Source organism: Schistocerca cancellata, chromosome 5 (genome assembly GCF_023864275.1).
Source record: "Schistocerca cancellata isolate TAMUIC-IGC-003103 chromosome 5, iqSchCanc2.1, whole genome shotgun sequence".
Classification (NCBI taxonomy): domain Eukaryota; kingdom Metazoa; phylum Arthropoda; class Insecta; order Orthoptera; family Acrididae; genus Schistocerca; species Schistocerca cancellata.
In genome coordinates this window covers 226,959,718-226,981,228 of record NC_064630.1, presented here as the reverse complement: position 1 = coordinate 226,981,228, position 21,511 = coordinate 226,959,718, and the positions used below count along the sequence as shown (strand labels likewise).

The following is a 21,511-nucleotide window of genomic DNA, read 5'->3' as shown; positions in this document are numbered from 1 at the left end:
GCTGAGAAGATGCGGGGCCTACTTGGTGACAGCCCATACCACAAGATTGACACCGATCCTACCAAGAGGGTCGAGAGGAAGACTCTGGTGCTTCTCAAGGATTCCAGCTTCCCTGACGAGATTACCAAGAAGCTATGCCCGAGGTCTGCTGTTCCTCCTGGACTTTAAGGACTGCCGAAGGTGCACAAGGAAACGATTCCGTTACGTCCCATTGTCAGCAATATTGGTGCCCCAGCGTACCTTCTCGCCAAGCACCTCAAACAACTGCTTAGCCCTTACATTGGGAGATGTACACACCATATCCGTAACTCCGTGGATTTCCTGGGACGCATCAACAACCTTGCGCTTAAGGAATCTGACATACTGGTGAGCTTCGACGTGATATCTCTATTCACTAAAGTTCTGTTACAAGAATCCTTGGAACTTACCAGCCAAAAATTTGACGAAGAGACCACCAACCTTTTCAGACATGTTCTGACATCAACTTACTTCTTATTTGACGGTGCATACTACGAGCAGACAGAAGGAGTAGCCATGGGGAGTCCACTCTCACCTGTTGTCGCAAATATGTACTTGGAACATTTCGAGGAGGAAGCTCTTGAATCAGCACATCTAAAACCCACCTGTTTCTTTAGATATGTGGATGATACCTTCGTTATCTGGCCACATGGAAGAGATAAACTGGCAGACTTCCTCACACATCTCAACTCCAGACACAAGAATATTAAGTTCACCATGGAGATCGAAACTGATGGGATGCTCCTTTTCCTAGATGTTTTGATTAGAAGACGAGCTGACGGCACTTTGGGCCACAGCGTGTATAGGAAGAAGACGCACACCGATTTGTACCTACATGCGGATAGCTGCCACCACCCGGCAGAAAAGAATGGCGTGCTCAAAACTCTTGTACACAGAGCTCACACCATCTCCGACAGGGACAGTCTCCAACAAGAATTAGACCATCTGAAGACCGTGTTTCGGAGGAACGGTTGCAAGGAAGGGCAAATTCGGAAGGCTCTACATCCCTCACCTGCAGCACCGGCGGAAACTGAGGATGAACCTCAGGAGGAGGCGGCCTTGGCTATTATTCCGTTTTGTGGGGCCTCATCCAGAAAAATTGGACGCATTTTGCGTAAACACCAGGTGAAAACTGTCTTCCGTCCTCCAAGCAAAACCAAGAGCCTTCTTGGTAGTGTCAAGGTCAACCTTGGTCTAACTAAATCAGGGGTTTATCAGATACCTTGCCAATGCGGTAGTGTATACATAGGGCAAATCATTTGTACCATTGAGGACCGATGCTGAGAACATCAACGGCACACTAGACTGCAACAGCCCAGTAAGTCGGCAATCGCTGAGAATTGCCTGTCGGAACTCCACAGCATGGATTATGACCACACAGACTTCCAAATACTGGGACTGTGTCATCAAAGGAGCCATAGAGATCAGAGTAAGGGAGCCACAACTAAATCGTGACAGCGGTTATATCCTTAGCAAGGCGTGGGTCCCCGCGATAGGGCGGATTGAGAAGAAAAAGGATATTTACCAGTCTACCGACTTCAGGGGAGGAAGGAAGAACAACGAAAGCGGTGCCGGCAGGCCCTCCTGAACGAGAAGATCTAGGACGCAGCGCCCAGACGGCGGGAGAACGGACGCTGTACCTGGACCGCACCGACTCATAGGAAGCGCCTGAGGGAGGAGCGGGAGGGGGATTATCCTATGTGTACATGGCGCCGGGTCCGTCCCTCCCTCCCTACCTAATAAATCATCCCAAGTGCGAGATGGCGGACGCCGCTAGCACTTCTCCTGCCGTTACCCGCAGCAAGACCGCAACACACGAGGCGCGAGGATCGACTGCACCCGCCGAAACTCGCGCCCCGCCCGCTACCGAAGGCAAGGGAGCGGCTGGCGACGTTCGACAGCTTGGCGCGAAAGCGCAGAAGCAGCTCGAGTCGCGCCGGCTAATCACCGAACTATTCGGAGCGGACATCTCACCCACCAAAAACAGCGGCACTAAACATCACAGTATATTCCCCCGTAACTGGACAGACATGCACCATTGCCCCACCGACGCCGCAACCTCAAGAGGTCGAGGCAGCGGCGGCGGAAGCGGACCCAGAAAACCAGCCCTGGCAAGTGGAGGGCCCTAGACGCAAACCAAGAAAAACGACACAGACAACCGAGCAACCAAGCTCGCTAGGCAACCGAAAGGCGCTGTTGCTGATGCCAACTGGCACATCTCAGGCTAGCAACAACAACACGAAACAAAACACAAACACGGCTGTGGCGAATAACAACAAAGCACACAAAGCCACAGCTGTGCCCACACAACACAAGACTTGTTTCTCCCCTGTCGTTACACAAAACTATGGGAAGCTTAGTGCCCTTAACACTGCATTCGCGGAAAGGCACGTTAACAGCACATTACACGCAAAGTACTCGGGGGATAGGTTCTTACTGTACGTTGCCACAGACAATGAATACAAAGATATTCTGACCTTCCTCAAAGATCGGAAGCTCGAACACTATACGTACAGAACGCTGTACGAGAGAACCCAGCAGTACGTGATCAAGGGAGTGGATCCCAGTACCCCCAACGAGACAGTACAGGCGGCGCTCTGTTATCTGGAATTCGACTGCAAAAGTGTCTCCCGGATGACGGGGTTCCGCATACACGCACCGCTACCACACTACATGGTTGAGTTAGCCGACAAGGCTGATTCCCGCACCATCCTGCAGATAAAGACGTTTCTGCGGATGGACGTACGTGTAGAACACTACGAACCACCCATGGTCCCCCAACAATGGAACAACTGCCAGCGATTCGGCCACTCGGCCCTTCGTTATGGCCTGGCAACTCGTTGCCGCGAATGTGCTGGCAATCACAGATCCAACACCTGTGCACAAACACAGCCAAACCAAAGACGCTGTGCCAACTGCAGTGGGCCCCATGCGGCCAATTTCAGGCAGTGCAGTGTATACAAACAGGCGCTGAAGCGTAAGCAAGACAAGCACAGGGTACAGCACGACATCCCACTTCCAAGGCCAGCACCGAACCTAGTAAGGAACGGCGTAACGTTTGCCACGGTTGCACGCCCTGACGGAACGACACAGGCCGCGGAACCTCAGCGCCCTTCACACACACGCGAAACAACCGCTGCAACAGCTACGCATCAGCCACAGACAACACCAGAAAATCAACAAGCACCTATGCCAACACCTATGCCCCCAAAGAACACGACCCCACTCCCTGAAGTCACGTGCTGCGAAGAAACGTACACTATACAGGAAAACGCACCCACACAAGAACCCCCAGAACCCCAAGCCCAGAGGAAGAATAGAAGTACATGTAAGCACAGAGCGGGGAACATCAAATCACCACAACAGGCCACCCAGCGACAGCAGACCAATAACACACAGGTAAACAGTCAACAAGACATCGAGACTGCAACCCACACCACCATCCCCCTCACCACAGAAGTAACACAGGCGCCACAACCTCTGCCACAAAACATAAACACAAATGCCACTCCTCACAACACATCAATACCCGCACAAGCGGCCGCTAACTCTACAACAGCACCTCAGGGTGCCACATCCAACTCCAACACATCACCTGGGGGAATATTGGAAACACTATTCCCTCGACACACGACCGTTCAAATCCTTACCAAGGTGCTGACGGCCGTCACTACACTCATCACCCAGCTCATGAGCGCCGAACCCGGCAATACCGGGCTGTCATACACACTGCCATCACGACACTTTTTCACTCTCTTACATGAATAACATACCACACCCGGCCCGTAACGCAAACATGCACACACTATCACAGATCCTGTTCTGGAATGCAGACTCGATCTACAACATAAGGACAGAATTTGTCGCGCTCATGGAGCACAAGGGAATCCTTGTCGCACTACTGAGCGAGACTAAGCTTAAACCGCACAAACAAACTTTCCTGGCTACTGCGCCTATCGTACCGACCGACCGGGCGACGCCGTGGCAGGTGGAACTGCAATCGTCATACACAAAGACATTGAGCACACAAACATAGAGCTCCCTGAACTGGAAAAAATCGAGGCTGCGGCCGTCAGAGTCAATTTCAACGGAGCCTACACTACACTGATATCGGTATACAACAGTCAACACGCGATATCAGCACGCTACTCAACATCTCACCGTGAGTAATAGTCGCTGGAGATCTGAACGCAAAACACCCAAAATGAAATTCACGCATACGAAATCCCGACGGCAAAAAACTATACGAACATTCACTAGGCAGAAACTACATTACACTAGCACCGACTGAACCGACGCACATTCCCTATCAGAGGGGACACAGGCCAGACGTGTTAGACATGGCCCTCATCAAGGGCATTACATCGACACTCAACATTGCCGTTGAAAACGATCTGCCCTCAAACCACCAACCTGTAATACTATACATTGAGGAAACACTGCAGCACATGGAACAACGCAGGATGTTGAACTACGGGCGTGCGAATTGGACATTGTTCAAGGAAACGCTCGATAGTCACATCCCACCCATACACGAAATTAACGAAACAGCACAAATTGACGAGGCAGTAAAAACCCTCACTAACGCAATCCAGGACGCAATGGCGGGCACCATACCTGATCGCACCTCACAACAACACAGTGCGGCCCTGCCCCAAAAAATCTTGGGCCTAATCTCAATGAAGAATCGCCTCGGGAGACAATGGCAGTGTACCAGGCGTCAGTACTTCAAACGGCACATTAACAGGCTACAGGGCATCATACACGACAAAATACAAACACATAGAACACAACAGTGGAACCAAAAACTCGAAGGGCTGGACACCGCGCGACCTAGCGTGTGGCAACTAGCCCGACACTTCACCAGGGAGAAAACGTACACCCCAACGCTCCAAGGGCCTGACGGACCTGCATACTCAGCGGAGGAGAAAGCAGAACTAATGGCCCGCACACTCGCAGCGTCATTCACACCGAACCTGGTACCATCAGATTCAGGAGGTTACATGCATTTTAGCCCAACCATCCCGCGACGACATTCGACATGCTAGTACAGCCGAAGTCTCCTGGGCTATAATGCATTCCGCTGCTAGGAAAGCCCCTGTCATGATGGCATTCAAAACCGTGCCCTCCAGGAGTTCACGGATAAAGACACTGAATACCTAACACACATAACGAATGCCATACTAAAACACCAACACTTCCCCGCCTTTTGGAAGACGGCCAAGGTCCTGATGTTCAGGAAGCCGGGGAAAGACCACAGCCTCCCATAAAATTACCGACCCATCAGTCTTCTGAGCTCGCTCAACAAGGTTGTTGAGAAGGTGATTCTCAAACGCATCACTAGGCACTGCATAACAAATGACATCCTGAGACCAGAGCAGTTCGGCTTCAGGAATCACCACTCCACAACACAACAACTCTTACGGGTCGTTGAACATATAACACATGGCTGCAACACAAAGAAAGCAACAAGAGCGGTGTTCCTAGACATCGAAAAGGCTTTCGACCGTCTATGGCACAACGGCCTCATTCGCAAACTCAGCGATGCGGGGTTCCCCGACGGGCTGGTGCGTCTCATACACTCATATCTCACAGACAGGAGTTTCAACACTGACGTTCAGGGAAAACAATCAACACGACACGGTATACACGCGGGAGTACCCCAGGGAACCATCCTAGGGCCCCTACTGTTTAACCTCTACATAAACGATATCCCAACCACACACAACACAAAGATGGCAATCTACGCGGATGACACAGCCATCCGCGCACAAGATTGGAAACCATCAAACATTACGTCACGCTTACAGACCGCTCTCAGAGTGGCCGAGCCTTGGTTAGAGAAATGGCGTGTTAGAGTAAACGTCGACAAGTGTGAAGCCGTTCTGTTCACTAGAAGACCGAAGCAACTGCCCAAACACCGATACTGCAGACCAATAAGTCTACATGCACGCCCAATACGTTTCCGCGAGAAAGTCAAATACCTCGGTGTCTGGCTGGACCGGAAATTACTCTGGGGGGACAACATACAACACGTGACCAACCGAGCAAGCGCGAGGCTCAAACAGCTCTACGCTAAGCTCAACAGGCGTAGCACACTTAACAGAAGGGTGTCGAGGTCCATGTATATGACACTTATTCGACCCCTGATGTACGCAGCCCCTGTCTGGGGATACGCTGCGCCCACACGCCTGCGCCGTCTGCAGATCATACAAAACAAAGTACTCATAATCATAAGCAATGCTCCACGACACACACGCATCGCGGACCTTCACCAGGAACACCGACTTGAGACTATCACAAAGGTAATCCACAAACTCACCACAAGACTATAAAGAAACTCCAGACATTCGCAGAACCCGTTCATTCTGAATCTGGGGAACTACGACCGCAACCATAGATGGAAACATAAAAGACCAAAAGACATACTTGTAAGGACCTAACATCTATGGCCAAGTATATGCAAACACAACAGTACAGGTGAGCCCCTGTTAAACAGCCACCATTACTGGATATCCAGTTGGAAGACACTTGCCGAATAAGTGGCACCACCCATGGAAGCCATACCGTACACTACATGCAGACAAGCTCCACCCCCCCCCCCCCCCACACACACACACAGAGTGAGATGATCTATGGCCGATCTCCCACTAATATATAACGATCCTGATTCCTCCAGGGATGCAGCGGCTGCAGCAAACTCGGATACACCGCCAACGCCTGCCACAGTAATGCTGCATGATACCCATACTAACAAACCCTACCTTGCATGAACTATCGCAACTAGTAAGGCACTACTGCTCTTACTACCCATCACACTGTCGCAGAGGTTTTTTTCCCCCGGCCCGATCCTTGGCACTTTTTTCCCTCTGCTCTTCTAATTGCTACCCTCATTCGCGTTTCGTCCACTATCTATCACCTGATGGACCATGTTAATGGTCGCACGGATAATATCACAGCCCAGCATCCTATGATCCACCTATTAGATAACTAACATGTTGACGGAGGTGACAGTAGAACTTTTGGTTTGGTCACCACGTTGGTGCGGGCGTGGAGGGGCCCCATCTCTATTAACACCGCCGGTCAGTACATCAGCGCACCTGATGATGGCAACGTGTTCTATTGCCGAAATATTGTGTCGTATGCACACTTATGCCAGGCTGTTCACCCGAGATTTATTTCGTCAGTTCTGGGATAACTCACCTTTAAGAAAGAAAGTCGTCATTGTACAAAACGTGCTGTAAGAATAATATGTGGTGCTCACCCCTAATCTTCTTATAGACATCTGTTTAAGGAGTTGGGCATTCTGACTATTGCTTCACAGTATATTTATTCTCTCATGAAGTTTCTTCTAAATAAGACACTCTTTGAGTTCAAAAGGAACAATGATGTATAAAATCACAAAACCTGAGGGAAAAACAACATTCATCACTTCACATTAAGGTTGTCTTTAGCACAAAAAGGGGTACACAATGCCGCTATAAAATTTTTTGATCGAAATATGTAACTAACTATATACTTCATAAGCCACCTTAAAGCCTGTGGCAAAAGCTACTTCTGATACCACTTCCATTTCTCCCTTTCCTATTCTATTTGCAAATGAAATACAGGAAGAATAAGTGTTGGTCAGCCTTCACACAGGCTCTTAAGTTATCTGATTTTCTTGCTCAGTCATTTTACAAGAGGTATGTGGAAGCATTTAATACATGGTTTGAATTTCTTCGGCACAGACTAAGAAATTTAACAATAAACATATGTTATGATCCACTACATCTATCTTGTAATGCCTACCACTGCAGTCTGATAAGCTTTTCTACAAACCTCTTACACTTACTAAATGAATCTTTGTTGAAACACACCATTCTTCTTTGGGTCTTCTGTTTCATATACATAGTTCATATCTAGTAATGGCCCCAGACTGTCAAGCATATAAAGAAGTGCAACCTTCAGTGACTTATTCTGCCAATTAATGTGTAACTTGGCTATTTCTACACTCCTACACTCCTTAATGCTCCGCTTCATACCATTATTTATGTACATGATGGGGAATGAATCAGTGAATGGATGGATGGATGGATGTGTAACAGTAAAACTGTACTGACAGTTTTACTGCCCTCAGCCCACTTTACTTACATTTACATACATTTGTATCCTATAAATCACTACAATGGGTGTCTCTAATGAATTTCACATTGGCAAGAACATACATCCATGAATACTGAAGCATAATAAATGAAAATTAAAGGCAACATTAAGCCACTTCCATATTGTAGCTTAAAAAATTTAGATTATAAAAGTAAGTGTACAATGTGTCCATCGCTAAAACTTGGAAATGAGTCCCAGTATGCTCAAGAGAGTTACATGTTGTGGTAGCACTCTATTCCCCATCCATGAATAAGGTTCCCGTTTTTACCTGAAGGACGTGCTTTCGAAGATATAAGAGCTGGCATGTTTCACACTCTACAAATTTCTAGATCATTCGACAGTATTCCAGAACATTCCAGAACATTTGAGAGTATTCGTGAACATTCCACGACATTCCAGAATTATCCACAATGGTCTTTGATGTTCTGGAATAGTCTGGAACATTTAGGAAGATTCTAGAATGTTCGGGAACATACCAGATCACTGTGGAACATTGTGGACCATTCGATGCCTTTTTGGTATATTCTGGAATTCGCCACTGGTGGGGCTGCCCATTGGAAGGGGTAGATAAAGAAAGACCCGTCGTGGGTTCGAACATCAGTTTCTTATCAGTGATGAAGGAAGGAGCCGAAAAAGTACTGCAGTGAGTGCATAAAAACAAACAGTGAAGCGTTAGTAGTCAAAGTGATACAGTGACAATATAAACCGAAAATAACGTGTGAAACGTATGTGAAGTGTACTTAGTGTATGTGTTAATAAAATTTTGATTTATATTTTAGACAATGCCCAAACATAAAAGAGAAGCAGATCTTGTAGTTATGAAGTAAAACGGAGATAATAAAAAGAACAACGAAACATACGAAGAGAGCGAAGCACGTGTGGCGTCTTCTGTCATCGTCCAGCGCCGTGACATGCGCGGGTGCTTGAAAGTAGTGCCGCGAAACTTCCCCGCTGAACAGCAGACACGCTATACACAAGCGACATTTGTTCTGTGATTTACTCTTTGTGGTTTTCTGTTCCACGTTCTACTGTTCCACGCTCTACTCCTTGGCGAAAGCGTGAATCCAAGTGTGTTAGATATGGAATAATTTACCGTACGAACTTTTCTCACGCCTTCGCACGAGTTATCGGTTGCAATGTATTATTGTGTTTCGCCCGCAGGGTTTCGTTAATAAATTGTTACATCAAGCTGAGACAAGCCTACTTCCTTTATTCAGCCTACAAGCACACACAGATGTTAAACCGTCGATCGCGGTAATTCAAACCGGTACCGACACACATTTAAGTTCCCAACGAACGAGAATGAGCACCGTGAGAAGCAGAGAAACCAAAGAGCATCGAAACGAATGGACTGGAGAATCAAGAATTGCGACACAGTCTTATAATAAAAGACCGCGAACTGAAGCGAGCCATGAAAATATCACCTTACGAGAAATGCGGACGAGGACAACTGAATAGTACAACCTATCTTTCCAGTAAGACCCGACGAAAGAATATAACAAACACAAACACGTCGTAATCGGAAAAATGGATAACATCTGCCAATTTTGCAACGCGAACAAATTCAATAGAGAAACACCAGGATTCTGTTGCATGAATGGAAAAATTCGATTAACGCCACTGGAAGCACTTCCGCATGAATTTTTACATAACACGATTGGGGAAACTCCTGAATCAAAACACTTTCTTCAAAATATAAAAGCGTACAATGCCTGCTTGCAAATGACTGCTTTCGGTGTCTTTTCGATCAACACTAACAGAGATGAAATCGATCATGTTCTCTCCATCCAAGGATAAATCTATCACAACATGAAATCAATACTACCACTACCCAACAAACACCATAAATTTCTGCAAGCATATTTCATCAGAAACGAAGAAGCAGAAAATGATTAAGGATGCACAAGTATCAGTTGACTGAGACGGGGAGTAGCCCGAGATGTACAGAGGAGCTTACTCGAATATATATCAGCTGATTCACATATTCAAAACAGCTTTAGACCGAATGATTTCTCATGACTATAAAGTTAAAATTCTAGCCGACAAAAGACTACAAGTAGAACACGAACGTCGATGTAATGCACCTCAGAAATACGAAGTCGCCATCGTAATTGTGGACAATGAAAACACAAGCCGTGACATAATTGTTCAACGAAGAAAAGAAGGACTACAACAAATTGCAGAGACACGCCGTACATATGACGCCCTCCAGTATTCATTACTATTTCTGCACGGAGAGGACGAATGTCATTTTAATATCAAACAAATCCAACTGAAAAAGGCGTAGAGAAAAACAAAAAGTCACTTCCAATGAGTTCTACGCTTGCCGTTTAATGATAATAGTCAATGAAACACACGGTCGCGTTCTCAAAACGCGTCGTTTATTCCAACAATTCGTGGTAGATTTGTATGCAGAAATAGAAGCGGAACGGATGCTGTCCGTAAGACTCAACCAGACTCCACCTTCAAGACCTCATCATAAATGACAGAAACATTTACGACATTGGAACAATGGTAATCCTACCGTCATCATACATAAATCCGAGACATGCACGAATTCACTCAGGATGCCGTGAGGTGCATAAGAAAATATGGTCAACCTGACCTGACTTCTTCAAAACATTCACATGCAAGTCGTCGTGGCCGGAATTCAAAGAACAACTAAGATACGGACAATTCCACATGCGTCAACACCACATAACAGCCGGAGTTCCCAAAAAAAAAAAAAAAAAAAAAAAAAAAAAAAAAAAATGAGATTTATTGAAGTCATCAGAAAAAATCGCATCCTTGGAACGGTTAGATGCTGGATGTACACAATAGAATAGCAAAAACGAGAACTGCCTCACTCACAAAATCACATATGGCTGCATGACAGAATTCCTCGCGCAGTTACCAACAAAATCATCCAAGCTGAATTTCCCAACCCACAATAAGATATGGAACTGTACGACATAGTCGCGAAAAAGATGATTCACGGATCATGTGGGCCATTAAACGACGGTTTATCAATACTTAGACAACACGCAAATCGGAGTTGATGGCTATCCCAAATACAGAAGATGAGCACCCAAAAACGGCGACTGCACAGCAAAAATACGAATAACGAGGCAGTGATGAACTGGAAATAGATAATCAATGGGTAATACGATGTATCACACTACTTTCCAAAATATACATCAACAGTAAAGAAGCAGCCTGCCGGATTTTCAGTTTTGCCCTACACGAATACGACCCAAGTGTGCAAACATCTAGCAGTACATTTGGAGAATGGAGAGGGAGTTTACCCCACAAAAGACACCGCCAGAAACATTGCAAGCGAACCTTCTCAGAACACAAAATTAACAGCTTTTTACCAACTGTGCTAAAATGATCCATTCGCGAAAACATTGTCTACCTCCCTACCTATTATATGTAGAACACAACAAGAAAAATCTTTCAACGACGGAAACAAGGAATTCCAGTAGAAGATCATTCAGGAATCATGAAAACTAGCGCACTAGGCCGAGTATACACCGAACAATACAGAATGTTTCTATCTCCAGATGTTTCTACACGAAATATGGGAACCAAAAATTTTCACAGATCCCATGACTGTTGACGGTTACTTGTGACAGATATACAGCATGACAATGCTTAGGACTATTGGGAAACGACAACCACTGGGAATTAGCACTGCAAGAAGCCTTACTGACAGCCTCAGCTGAACAAATGAGAGAATTATTCGCCCTAATTCTAACAGCATGTAACCCATCGAAACCAAAACAACTATGGGACTTCTTCAAAGAGTGTACGAATTCGACAAGCTCATCCTGAGCTGACCAACGAATTCAACGACATCTTCAACGAAACATTCACTTAGAAAACAAATGTTTAGCAACAAACAAACAGATCTTTAGTACAACTTGAGATGCGATCACCACGAAAAGATGCTATCAGTGTGATAAACTTCGAAATTAAAAAGGAAAAAAGTTGCAAAATCAACAAACTACTTTAATACATTGCTCACAATAAACCACTCCTCAATGACAACCAAAAGGAAATTTACAATCTTATCAAGTATTATGTACTTGGATGCACCAGGCGGCACCGAAAAAATGTTTCCAATAAATCTATTGCTGGCGGAAATACGTGCAAAACAATACGTTGCACTTTCACTGGCATCATCCGGTATTGCAGTCACAGTTTCAGAAGGAGGGCGAACTGCCCGTTCCGCCCTACAACTAGCGTTGAATACAGCCGAACAACAGTTCCCGGTATGTACAATTTCAAGAGCAGGTGGACGGAGTGAACTTCTAAAGCAAGCTAAAATTATCTTCTGGGACGGATGCACAATGGCACATAAAAAAACGCTCAAAGCCATGGACAGAACATCACAAGACTTGCGAGGAAGTTCTGAAGTGACGGGAGGAGAGTTAATCATACTCTCAGGAGACTTTCAGGAAACACTTCCAGTTATCCCCAAGACGATACCAGGAGACGATATCAACTCATGCTTAAAAGAAGTCACATCTCTGGCCACGCTTTCAAATATTGGGACTGAGAAAAAGTATGAGAACTGAACTGTCGAAAGACGAAACAACAACACATTTTGCTCAACTTTTACAAACAGCCGAAGACACATAGCCTATTGACAAGACGACAGGCCTCATTAAACTCAACAGCGACGTCTGGAACATAGCCGCTGCTGAAAACGAGCTCGTCGACCAAATTTATCCAAAAAATGTTCACAATTATACCAATACGGACTGGCTATTTTAAAGGGCAGTTTTGGCAACTAAAAACTCCCGTCGACAATATCAGCTTTAATATTCAAAAGAAAATTCCAGGTGGAGAGAGAATATACAAATCGATCGACACGGTGGCAAACGTTGAAGAAAGTGTTAACTTCCCTACAGAATTTGCAAATAGCAGGAATGCCATTACACCGCCTTAGACATAAAATTGTATCTCCGTTCATACTACTCAGAAATCTCAACTCACCAAAACTATGTAATGGAACAAGTACGAATATCAGACAGCTATCGAATAACATCATCGCAGCCGAACTTAAGACTGGAAAGTACAAACGACACACATTATTTATCCCCAGAATACCACTGATCTCTACTGAACTGCCATTCTAATTTAAAAGACTGCAATTTCCAATCAGATTAGTCTACAGTTTTACAGTTAAGGAAGCGCAAGGACAAACTTTAAATGTTGCGGCATCAACCTCAAAGACTCCCGCTTCTCTCATGATCTACTACAAGTAGCTTGCTCTCGAGTAGAAAATTCAAAAAATTTGTACGTATGCGCCTCAGAAAACAAAATGAAAAATGTTGTTTATAAACAAGAGTCATAAATAGCTAGAATAAGATTTCAATAAAAAAAATTACTTTAACGAATGCTGTAAATAGTTGGAATACATTTTCAACATTTTTTTGTTTTGTTTTACCTCTCATACTTTAAAGTTTCTCCTTTTATTCCATCTACCACACATTCTCACATCTCCATGAGCGAAGCTGGGTACCCCAGCTAGTGTAATTATAAGTAATAAAAAATAAAATAGAAAACTAGAAATATCTGTGGATTTTTACTATAAAAATTATGAAATACGTTAATGAAATTTTTCGGTTTGAACCGAACTAAACCTCCACACACGTATAAATTTAAATTTGTTTAACCATCTTTAATCATTGTACATGCTAGTGATGTTGACACAGGTTGAAGAATGTAAATAATGCACCAAATTAATGACAGCAATACCTGTTAGGTTACAATGATATGCCGCACAGGTGGTAAGGAAAGATAAAACCAAACAAATTTATAAACAAATAGTCAAAGTGTAAGGTCTTCTTGTATGACTCACAGATTCTCAATTGACTAACTTTTGTTTCGTAAAGGCGATTTTGAACATCTTTTTGATAGTCTTTACTGAAACTGCGCGTGAAGGAAGTGAACTAAAGAGTTTAGTGGCCAGGTATAAATAATTATTTTTTTTTCCTAAGTCGACGAACGGCATGTAAACTTTATTTTTTCGTTTTTACCTCGAACCAAAAATTAATAAAACATATATAAATCTTGAAACTTTAACTCCCTTTTCATTTTATTTTTCATCCACATTCAACGTTGTTTCCTACATATTTGCTAGTAACGTAAGAAAAAATATTGTATATCGATTTCTGAAATTTTTGTACTTACTTCTGTCTCATTACAGACCCATGGAGGGTGTGCATTTACCGAAATGCATGAACAATATAACACCAGGAAGTAAACTAGTTTCATGGTCGGAAGATTGACAGCGGCAGCAGCGCAACTCCACAATTTCCTTCTGCTGTACTCACGACAACTAACGATACGAAAAAGGCGTCGCTATTATTATAGTGTGTCGTTGGCGGTGACGTTGCGATGGAGGGGGGCTAGACAGTAGCTGAGCGACTATTGGCTGTGCACCCACTTCTTATCATCTCATGCCTCGATAGCGTTGAAAGTATACGGCGTGCCTTGTAATTTTGTGTACGTAAAACGAAGCGCGAGATTATACCGAAGAAAATTATCCTGCTACGCTTGTAACAATTGCACAGCATCAGGAAAGAAAATAAACAAGATGGTGATAGCATTCACAAGACAAGAAAAACGAAGTTAAAACCATCAGTGTTGTCGCTCTCCGACTAGTTACATAAATGATTTTTGCCGTTACAAAGACTGGTACAGCGAGTGAAGAATGATTTCTTATAGGCCCCTGTGCGAACTTGCAGTAGTAATTTCCGGTTCTCTGTCTTTAGTGGCACAATGTTGCCCGGAAAATATTAATCGATTTTACTCTGAAGACAATTTTTTTCTTCTTCCTTCACGCGAGATATTAACTCACATTTTAGTTAACTGAGATGTTTAACCATTTATCCAACTTCCACACGAAAAAAAAACACGTCAGAAAGAAATTCACGTCGCCCAGCCGGCCGGAGTGGCCGAGCGGTTGTAGGCGATTTAGTCTGGAACCGCGCGACAGGTGCGGTCGCAGGTTCGAATCCTGTTTCGGGCATGGATGTGTGTGATGTCCTTAGGTTGGTTAGGTTTAAGTAGTTCTAAGTTCTAGGGGACTGATGACCTCAGAAGTTACGTCCCATAGTGCTCAGAGCCACTCACGTCGCCCATCTTAGCGCACGCTCCACGCCTCCTGTCATTCTCATTCTTGTCCCTCTGGGAAACGGAGTGATGCCTCTGTACGAGACCTAGTGTCCTTTATTTTCCCTTACTGGTTCTTATGCGAGACGACCGTTGGCTACAACAGAACCATTCAGCAATCTATATCGAATGCTGCTCTCAATAGCGTTTTGTGAAACGCTCGTCTTCTACACACCAAGAATTCCCTTCTAAGCTCACGGAGTATTTCCGTAACACACTTGTACTACCGAACCGTGCGGTATTATATGTAGCAACACGCCTGTGAACTGCTTCGATGTCTTCTTTATCTACGACTTGCTGGGATTCACAAAGACTCTTAACAAGACGGTGCCCAAAAATGGGTTGCACAAATGTTTTGTACCCGGTACCCCTTATACTACGTAAATGTTAACACTCTCCCAGAAAGCAACCAAAAATTCGTAGTCCATCTGCCGTCTCTAAAGCTGAATCTGTCTACCTACTCGTTCCATTTCTTTTCGTTTCGCAATTTTATTCCCAGATAGTTAATATAGTTAACCGACATGCCACTAATACTTCAAAGATTGCTGGTCTCACAGCTTGCCAGAACGCCTGCTATATAAGCGAGAATAGCGGGCAATAGCGTTGGCCAGCGGCCCATAGGCGTAGTGTACAATAATGTTGTGCAATGTTATTGAATGTCTTCCCAAAATACTCAATAAAAATGTGCAATATCCAGTATGGTTTGAAGTTATGGACGATCAAGATGCGGAAGCTGTGACAGTTGCTCTACTTGAGGTTCAATGAGATAAATGTCAATCAGAATTTTTTACTTGCTGGTGCAACATCTGATACATTATTTAAGATTGTTGTCGCTATGCTTGTTCTTAAGGAATTCCTTATAGCTGAAGGCCATAGTCTCTGTACTTAGTGACCAACAACGCAGAAGAATAATGCATAATTAGAATTATATATTAATACCTTTAGCTGCTGACGGGCGATGATATATATCAACGAGGACAGGTGAAAATCTATGCCCAGACCGCCACTCGAACCCAGGATCTCCTGCTTACATGGCTGACGCGCTATCCACCTCCGATTTTTTTTTTTTTTTCGTTACAGTTCGTTGTGTTTGGTCTGGGTGGACGTCACAAGACATTCGTTCAAGCTGATCGTCGATTCCTTGACTCAGTTTTTTTTATTAGAGAGAGCACGCAGCCCTCTGACCGAACACTCTGAGTTACCGTGCCGGCTTTCTGAGCCACCCGAGGGCACAGAGGGCACTAAATTCGTAGTGTCCCTACCCAACACGCTCATTACTCGTGGAAGACATTCTTAACAAGTTCCGTAAGAGTTCGGGTAATATGTGTGCATCTGTACAGAAGAAGAAGGTCATGGCCAGTATTGCCAGAACTATATTCCGGGTGATCAAAAGTCAGTATAATTTTGAAAACTGAATAAATCACGGAATAGTGTAGATAAAGAGGTACAAATTGACGCACATGCTTGGAATGACATGGGGTTTTAGTAGAACAAAAAAAAAATACAAAAGTTCAAAAAATTTCCGACAGATGGCACTTCATCTGATCAGAATAGCAATAATTAGCATAGCAAAGTAAGACAAAGCAAAGATGATGTTCTTTACAGGAACCTCTGCCGGCCAGAGTGGCCGAGCGGTTAAAGGCGCTACAGTATGGAACCGCACGACCGCTACGGTCGCAGGTTCGAATCCTGCCTCGGGCATTGATGTGTGTGATGTCCTTAGGTTAGTTAGGTTTAAGTAGTTCTACGTTCTAGGGGACTTATGACCACAGCAGTTGAGTCCCATAGTCCTCAGAGCCATTTGAACCATTTGAACAGGAAATTCTCAATATGTCCACCATCATTCCTCAACAATAGCTGTAGTCGAGGAATTATGTTGTGAACAGCACTGTAAAGCATGTCCGGAGTTATGGTGAGGCATTGGCGTCGGATGTTGTCTTTCAGCATCCCTAGAGATGCCGGTCGATCACGATACACTTGCGACTTCAGGTAACCCCAAAGCTAATAATCGCACGGACGGAGGTCTGGGGACCTGGGAGGCCAAGCATGACGAAAGTGGCGGCTGAGCACACGATCATCACCAAACGACGAGCGCAAGAGATCTTTCATGCGTCTAGCAATGTGGGGTGGTTCTAATAAAACCCCATGTCATTCCAAGCATGTGTGTCAATTTTTATCTCTCTATCTACATTATTCCGTGGTTTATTAAGTTTTCATATTTATACTGACTTTTTGATCACCCGGTACTTTTATGGATATGGTGTCTGTTCTTCCGGATATGTCCGCAAGAACAGATACCATCTTCATATAAATATATATGTATATAGAAGATGGTCCAATGGCCGGTGAGCCATATATATATATATATATATATATATATATATATATATATATATATATATGGTGTTACAAAAAGGTACGGCCAAACTTTCAGGAAACCTTCCTCACACACAAAGAAAGAAAATATGTTATGTGGACATGTGTCCGGAAACGCTTACTTTCCATGTTAGAGCTCGTTTTATTACTTCTCTTCAAATCACATTAATCATGGAATGGAAACACACAGCAACAGAACGTACCAGCGTGAATTCAAACACTTTGTTACAGGAAATGTTCAAAATGTCCTCCGTTAGCGAGGATAAATGCATTCACCCGCCGTCGCATGGAATCCCTGATGCGCTGATGCAGCCCTGGAGAATGGCGTATTGTATCACAGCCGTTCACAATACGAGCACGAAGAGTCTCTATATTTGGTACCGGGGTTGCGTAGAAAAGAGCTTTCAAATGCCCCCATAAATGAAATTCAAGAGGATTGAGTTCATAAGAGCGTGGAGGCCATGGAATTGGTCCGCCTCAACCAATCCATCGGTCACCGAATCTGTTGTTGAGAAGCGTACGAACACTTCGACTGAAATGTGCAGGAGCTCCATCGTGCATGAACCACATGTTATGTCGTACTTGTAAAGGCACATGTTCTAGCAGCACAGGTAGAGTATCCTGTATGAAATCATGATAACGTGCTCCATTGAGCGTAGTTGGAAGAACATGGGGCCCAATCAAGACATCACCAACAATGCCTGCCCAAAAGTACACAGAAAAACTGTGTTGATGACGTGTTCTTCAATTGCGTCCTTCAATTGGGCCAACTGGCGGTGAATGGAGGAAGTACAGCATATACTGACGAAACTAAAATGAGCTCTAACATGGAAATTAAGCGTTTCTGGACACATGGCGTTTCTCTCTGATCTTCATTTCTATCACAGTTCTTAGCAGAGTTTGATACATGTTTGGCACCAACCTAAATAGCTCCTGGATCTTTCTAAAAATAGAATCTTTTCTTTATTTGTGTGTGAGGAATGTTTCCTGAAAGTTTGGCCGTACCTTTTTTTAACACCCTGTATAGTTAAGGCTCACCGACCATTTAACCATCTTCTGTGCGAATGCACAAACAGTGCTCACACTCTCACGGGAATCGGTAAAGCCACGAGTAATGAGTGTAATGGGGAAGGGCACTACGAATATTGTTGTGGACTGGCAAGACAGCCAATCCACAGTGACGGGTAGCCGAAAGGCACGCGTTAAGCTCACGCAGACTGGCGTGAGGTCTGGAACATTACAATGTTATTAATATAGCAAATAAAGTACGTAGTCGAAGTAATACTTAACTTTATTCCATAATTGGTGAACATCGCTCTTGATATCACATAAGTGCAATCTCAATATAAACTGGTAATGGCGCCTTGCTAGGTCGTAGCAAATGACGTAGCTGAAGGCTATGCTAACTATCGTCTCGGCAAATGAGAGCGTATTGGTCAGTGTAGCTTCGCTAGCAAAGTCGGCTGTACAACTGGGGCGAGTGCTAGGACGTCTCTCTAGACCTGCCGTGTGGCGGCGCTCGGTCTGCAATCACTGACAGTGGCGACACGCGGGTCCGACCTATACTAACGGACCGCGGCCGATTTAAAGGCTACCACCTAGCAAGTGTGGTGTCTGGCGGTGACACCACATTCCTCCCCCGCAAATCGGCGAACGGTGGTGTTATAAGGCTTCCGCCCGTCGTGGGGAGGACCCCATGTTGACGTATGCGACGAGGTGGGGAGCCTAACAACAGGCGAGGCTGTGCCACCCGCACCCGGCCATTCGGTCCGAGGGGAGCTAGGAAACGCCTGAAAACCTAGTCCAGGGTGCACGCCAACATGCGGTGTATGCGCCCTTAGAGAGACAGGAGGGGCCGAAGGGTCGACCTCCATCGAGTCGGAGCACCCGACGGGCGAAGACGACAGATGGTCCGGAGCGGGCAAGAGTTCCATGGCGGAGGACAACTGGTCACGGGAAGCGATCGGCGGCGCGTGACCCAGGGAGGCGCCCTGCGGTTGCAGCGACGCGTCCACTGCGGGCGGCGCCGGCGAGAGAACAGGCGGCGGCGGCGGCGGCGGTGGCGGCGGCGGCGCGTCGCCATGGGGCAAAATGGAAGGCAGCGTCGGTAACACCCGGGGATGAGGCGAGCCAGTAGATGGGTCCCCAGGGCGCTGACCGGACGGCACCGTCGCTGAAAGCAGACGGGGAGCGGCAGATCCCGTGCGACGACAGAGGCGCAGCTGATTGAGATGCCGATGCATCTCACCAGAGGCCCCCAAAACCAGATACATAGCGCGGCCGAGGCAGCGAAGAATGCGCCCTGCCATGAGGAACGCAGCAGGCGCACACCTTCTACTGCCCCAAATGGTAGACGAGTTGTCAGTGCTACCAACAGAAACATCCAATTGTCCAGCAACGTGTTTGATTGTGATCCGTCGATCACATCAAATGAGAGTATGCTTGCATTCCAACATTGCGGGAGTCATTGTTGAACGTGGCTGGCTGGCACGCGAGAGATCGGACAGGTTTGCACGACGATGTTGCAATCATAGATGCCTCGCCCAGTGAAAAACCGTGCTTTTATTTCATTGACAGGTCTTTGTCGACATTCTGAAAACGCCTATAAATATTTGGAATGCTCTGGTTTTTTCACCAAAAGAAATCAACGACAGCTCTCTGCTTGGAATACGCATCCATTTCTAACAGACGCCATTTTGAAAGCTACGTTTAGCGCTGCCACCTACTGAAACTTTATAAAACTACATTATGATGACCCACCGACTATCGATATATACCAGTTCGGCCGATTTTAGCGTCATCCGTTGAGGAATGACTGCTAGTCAGACATATGCACAGTGTATGTATTTGTAGCATCGGTGAGCGTACTATCCATGTGTAGAATGAGGAAGGTACGCGATCTATGTGACTTTAAGCGAGGGCAGATTGTGACAGACTGGAGGCTCGGCACAAGCATTTCGAAAACTGCATAATTGGGTGGGTGTTTGAGGAATGCTGTGGTGAGTGTCTTCAACACATGGCGAAACCAAGGTGAACCCACTTCCAGTCGTCGTACAGTTGGGCAGCCTCCCCTCATTACAGACAGTGGACGTTGTAGGCTGTGCATGCTTATAATACAGGATACGCAGCGAACTGTGGTGGAACTAGCACGGAGACTTTACTGTTGGCGTAGTACATATGTGTCTGAAGATACAGTGCGCCAAACACTCCTAACAATGGACCTCCGCAGTCAGTGACCCATGCATGTGCCAATTTGCCAATTTTAACACCACACACGTGAACAATGGCACTAGATGTTAGCGCATTGGTAGTGTGTTGCATGGTCTGATGAATCCCGATACCTTAGAATCCCGATACCTTCTTTATCGTTCCAATGATAGGCCGCGAATCCTTCGCTTTCCATAGCAACGGCTCCTTGGCGCCTGTACTGCAGAAAAGAGACAACCTTACAGAGGCTCCAGTATGCTCTTTGGAACATTTATGTGGGCATCCATAGCTCCAGTGGAGTTCATGCCAGGCACCATGACGGCCAAGGAGTATGGTACACTGATTGCAGACCCCGAACACGCCTTCGTGACAGTCATGTTTTCCGACGGCAGTGACACTTTTCATCAAGATACTGCGTCATGTCACAAGGCGAGGAGTGTGATGGAGTGATTCGAGGAACACAGTGGAGAGTTCCACTTGATGTGCTGGCTCCCAAACTCGCCAATTCTTAGTGTGATTGATGTGGCGTCAAAGCTCATCACCTCCCTCCCCAGAATTTAAGGAAATTATCTACATCTACATATACACACCGCTAGCCACC

At 45.4% G+C, this 21,511-nt stretch overlaps 1 protein-coding gene across 23 annotated transcripts in view; it reads right to left on the bottom strand.

Annotated features, from left to right (window-relative positions):
• LOC126188844 (uncharacterized) overlaps window positions 1-14,486 on the bottom strand; it is a 2,133,693-nt gene extending 2,119,207 nt beyond the window's left edge. For all 23 annotated transcript variants that reach the window (XM_049930478.1, XM_049930484.1, XM_049930467.1 and 20 more), the window contains exon 1: window positions 14,344-14,486. In XM_049930478.1, the coding sequence (XP_049786435.1) occupies window positions 14,344-14,427 (84 nt within the window). In that variant the 5' untranslated portion in view covers window positions 14,428-14,486. The remainder of the gene's footprint in view (window positions 1-14,343) is intronic.
• Window positions 14,487-21,511: the final 7,025 nt, after the last annotated feature.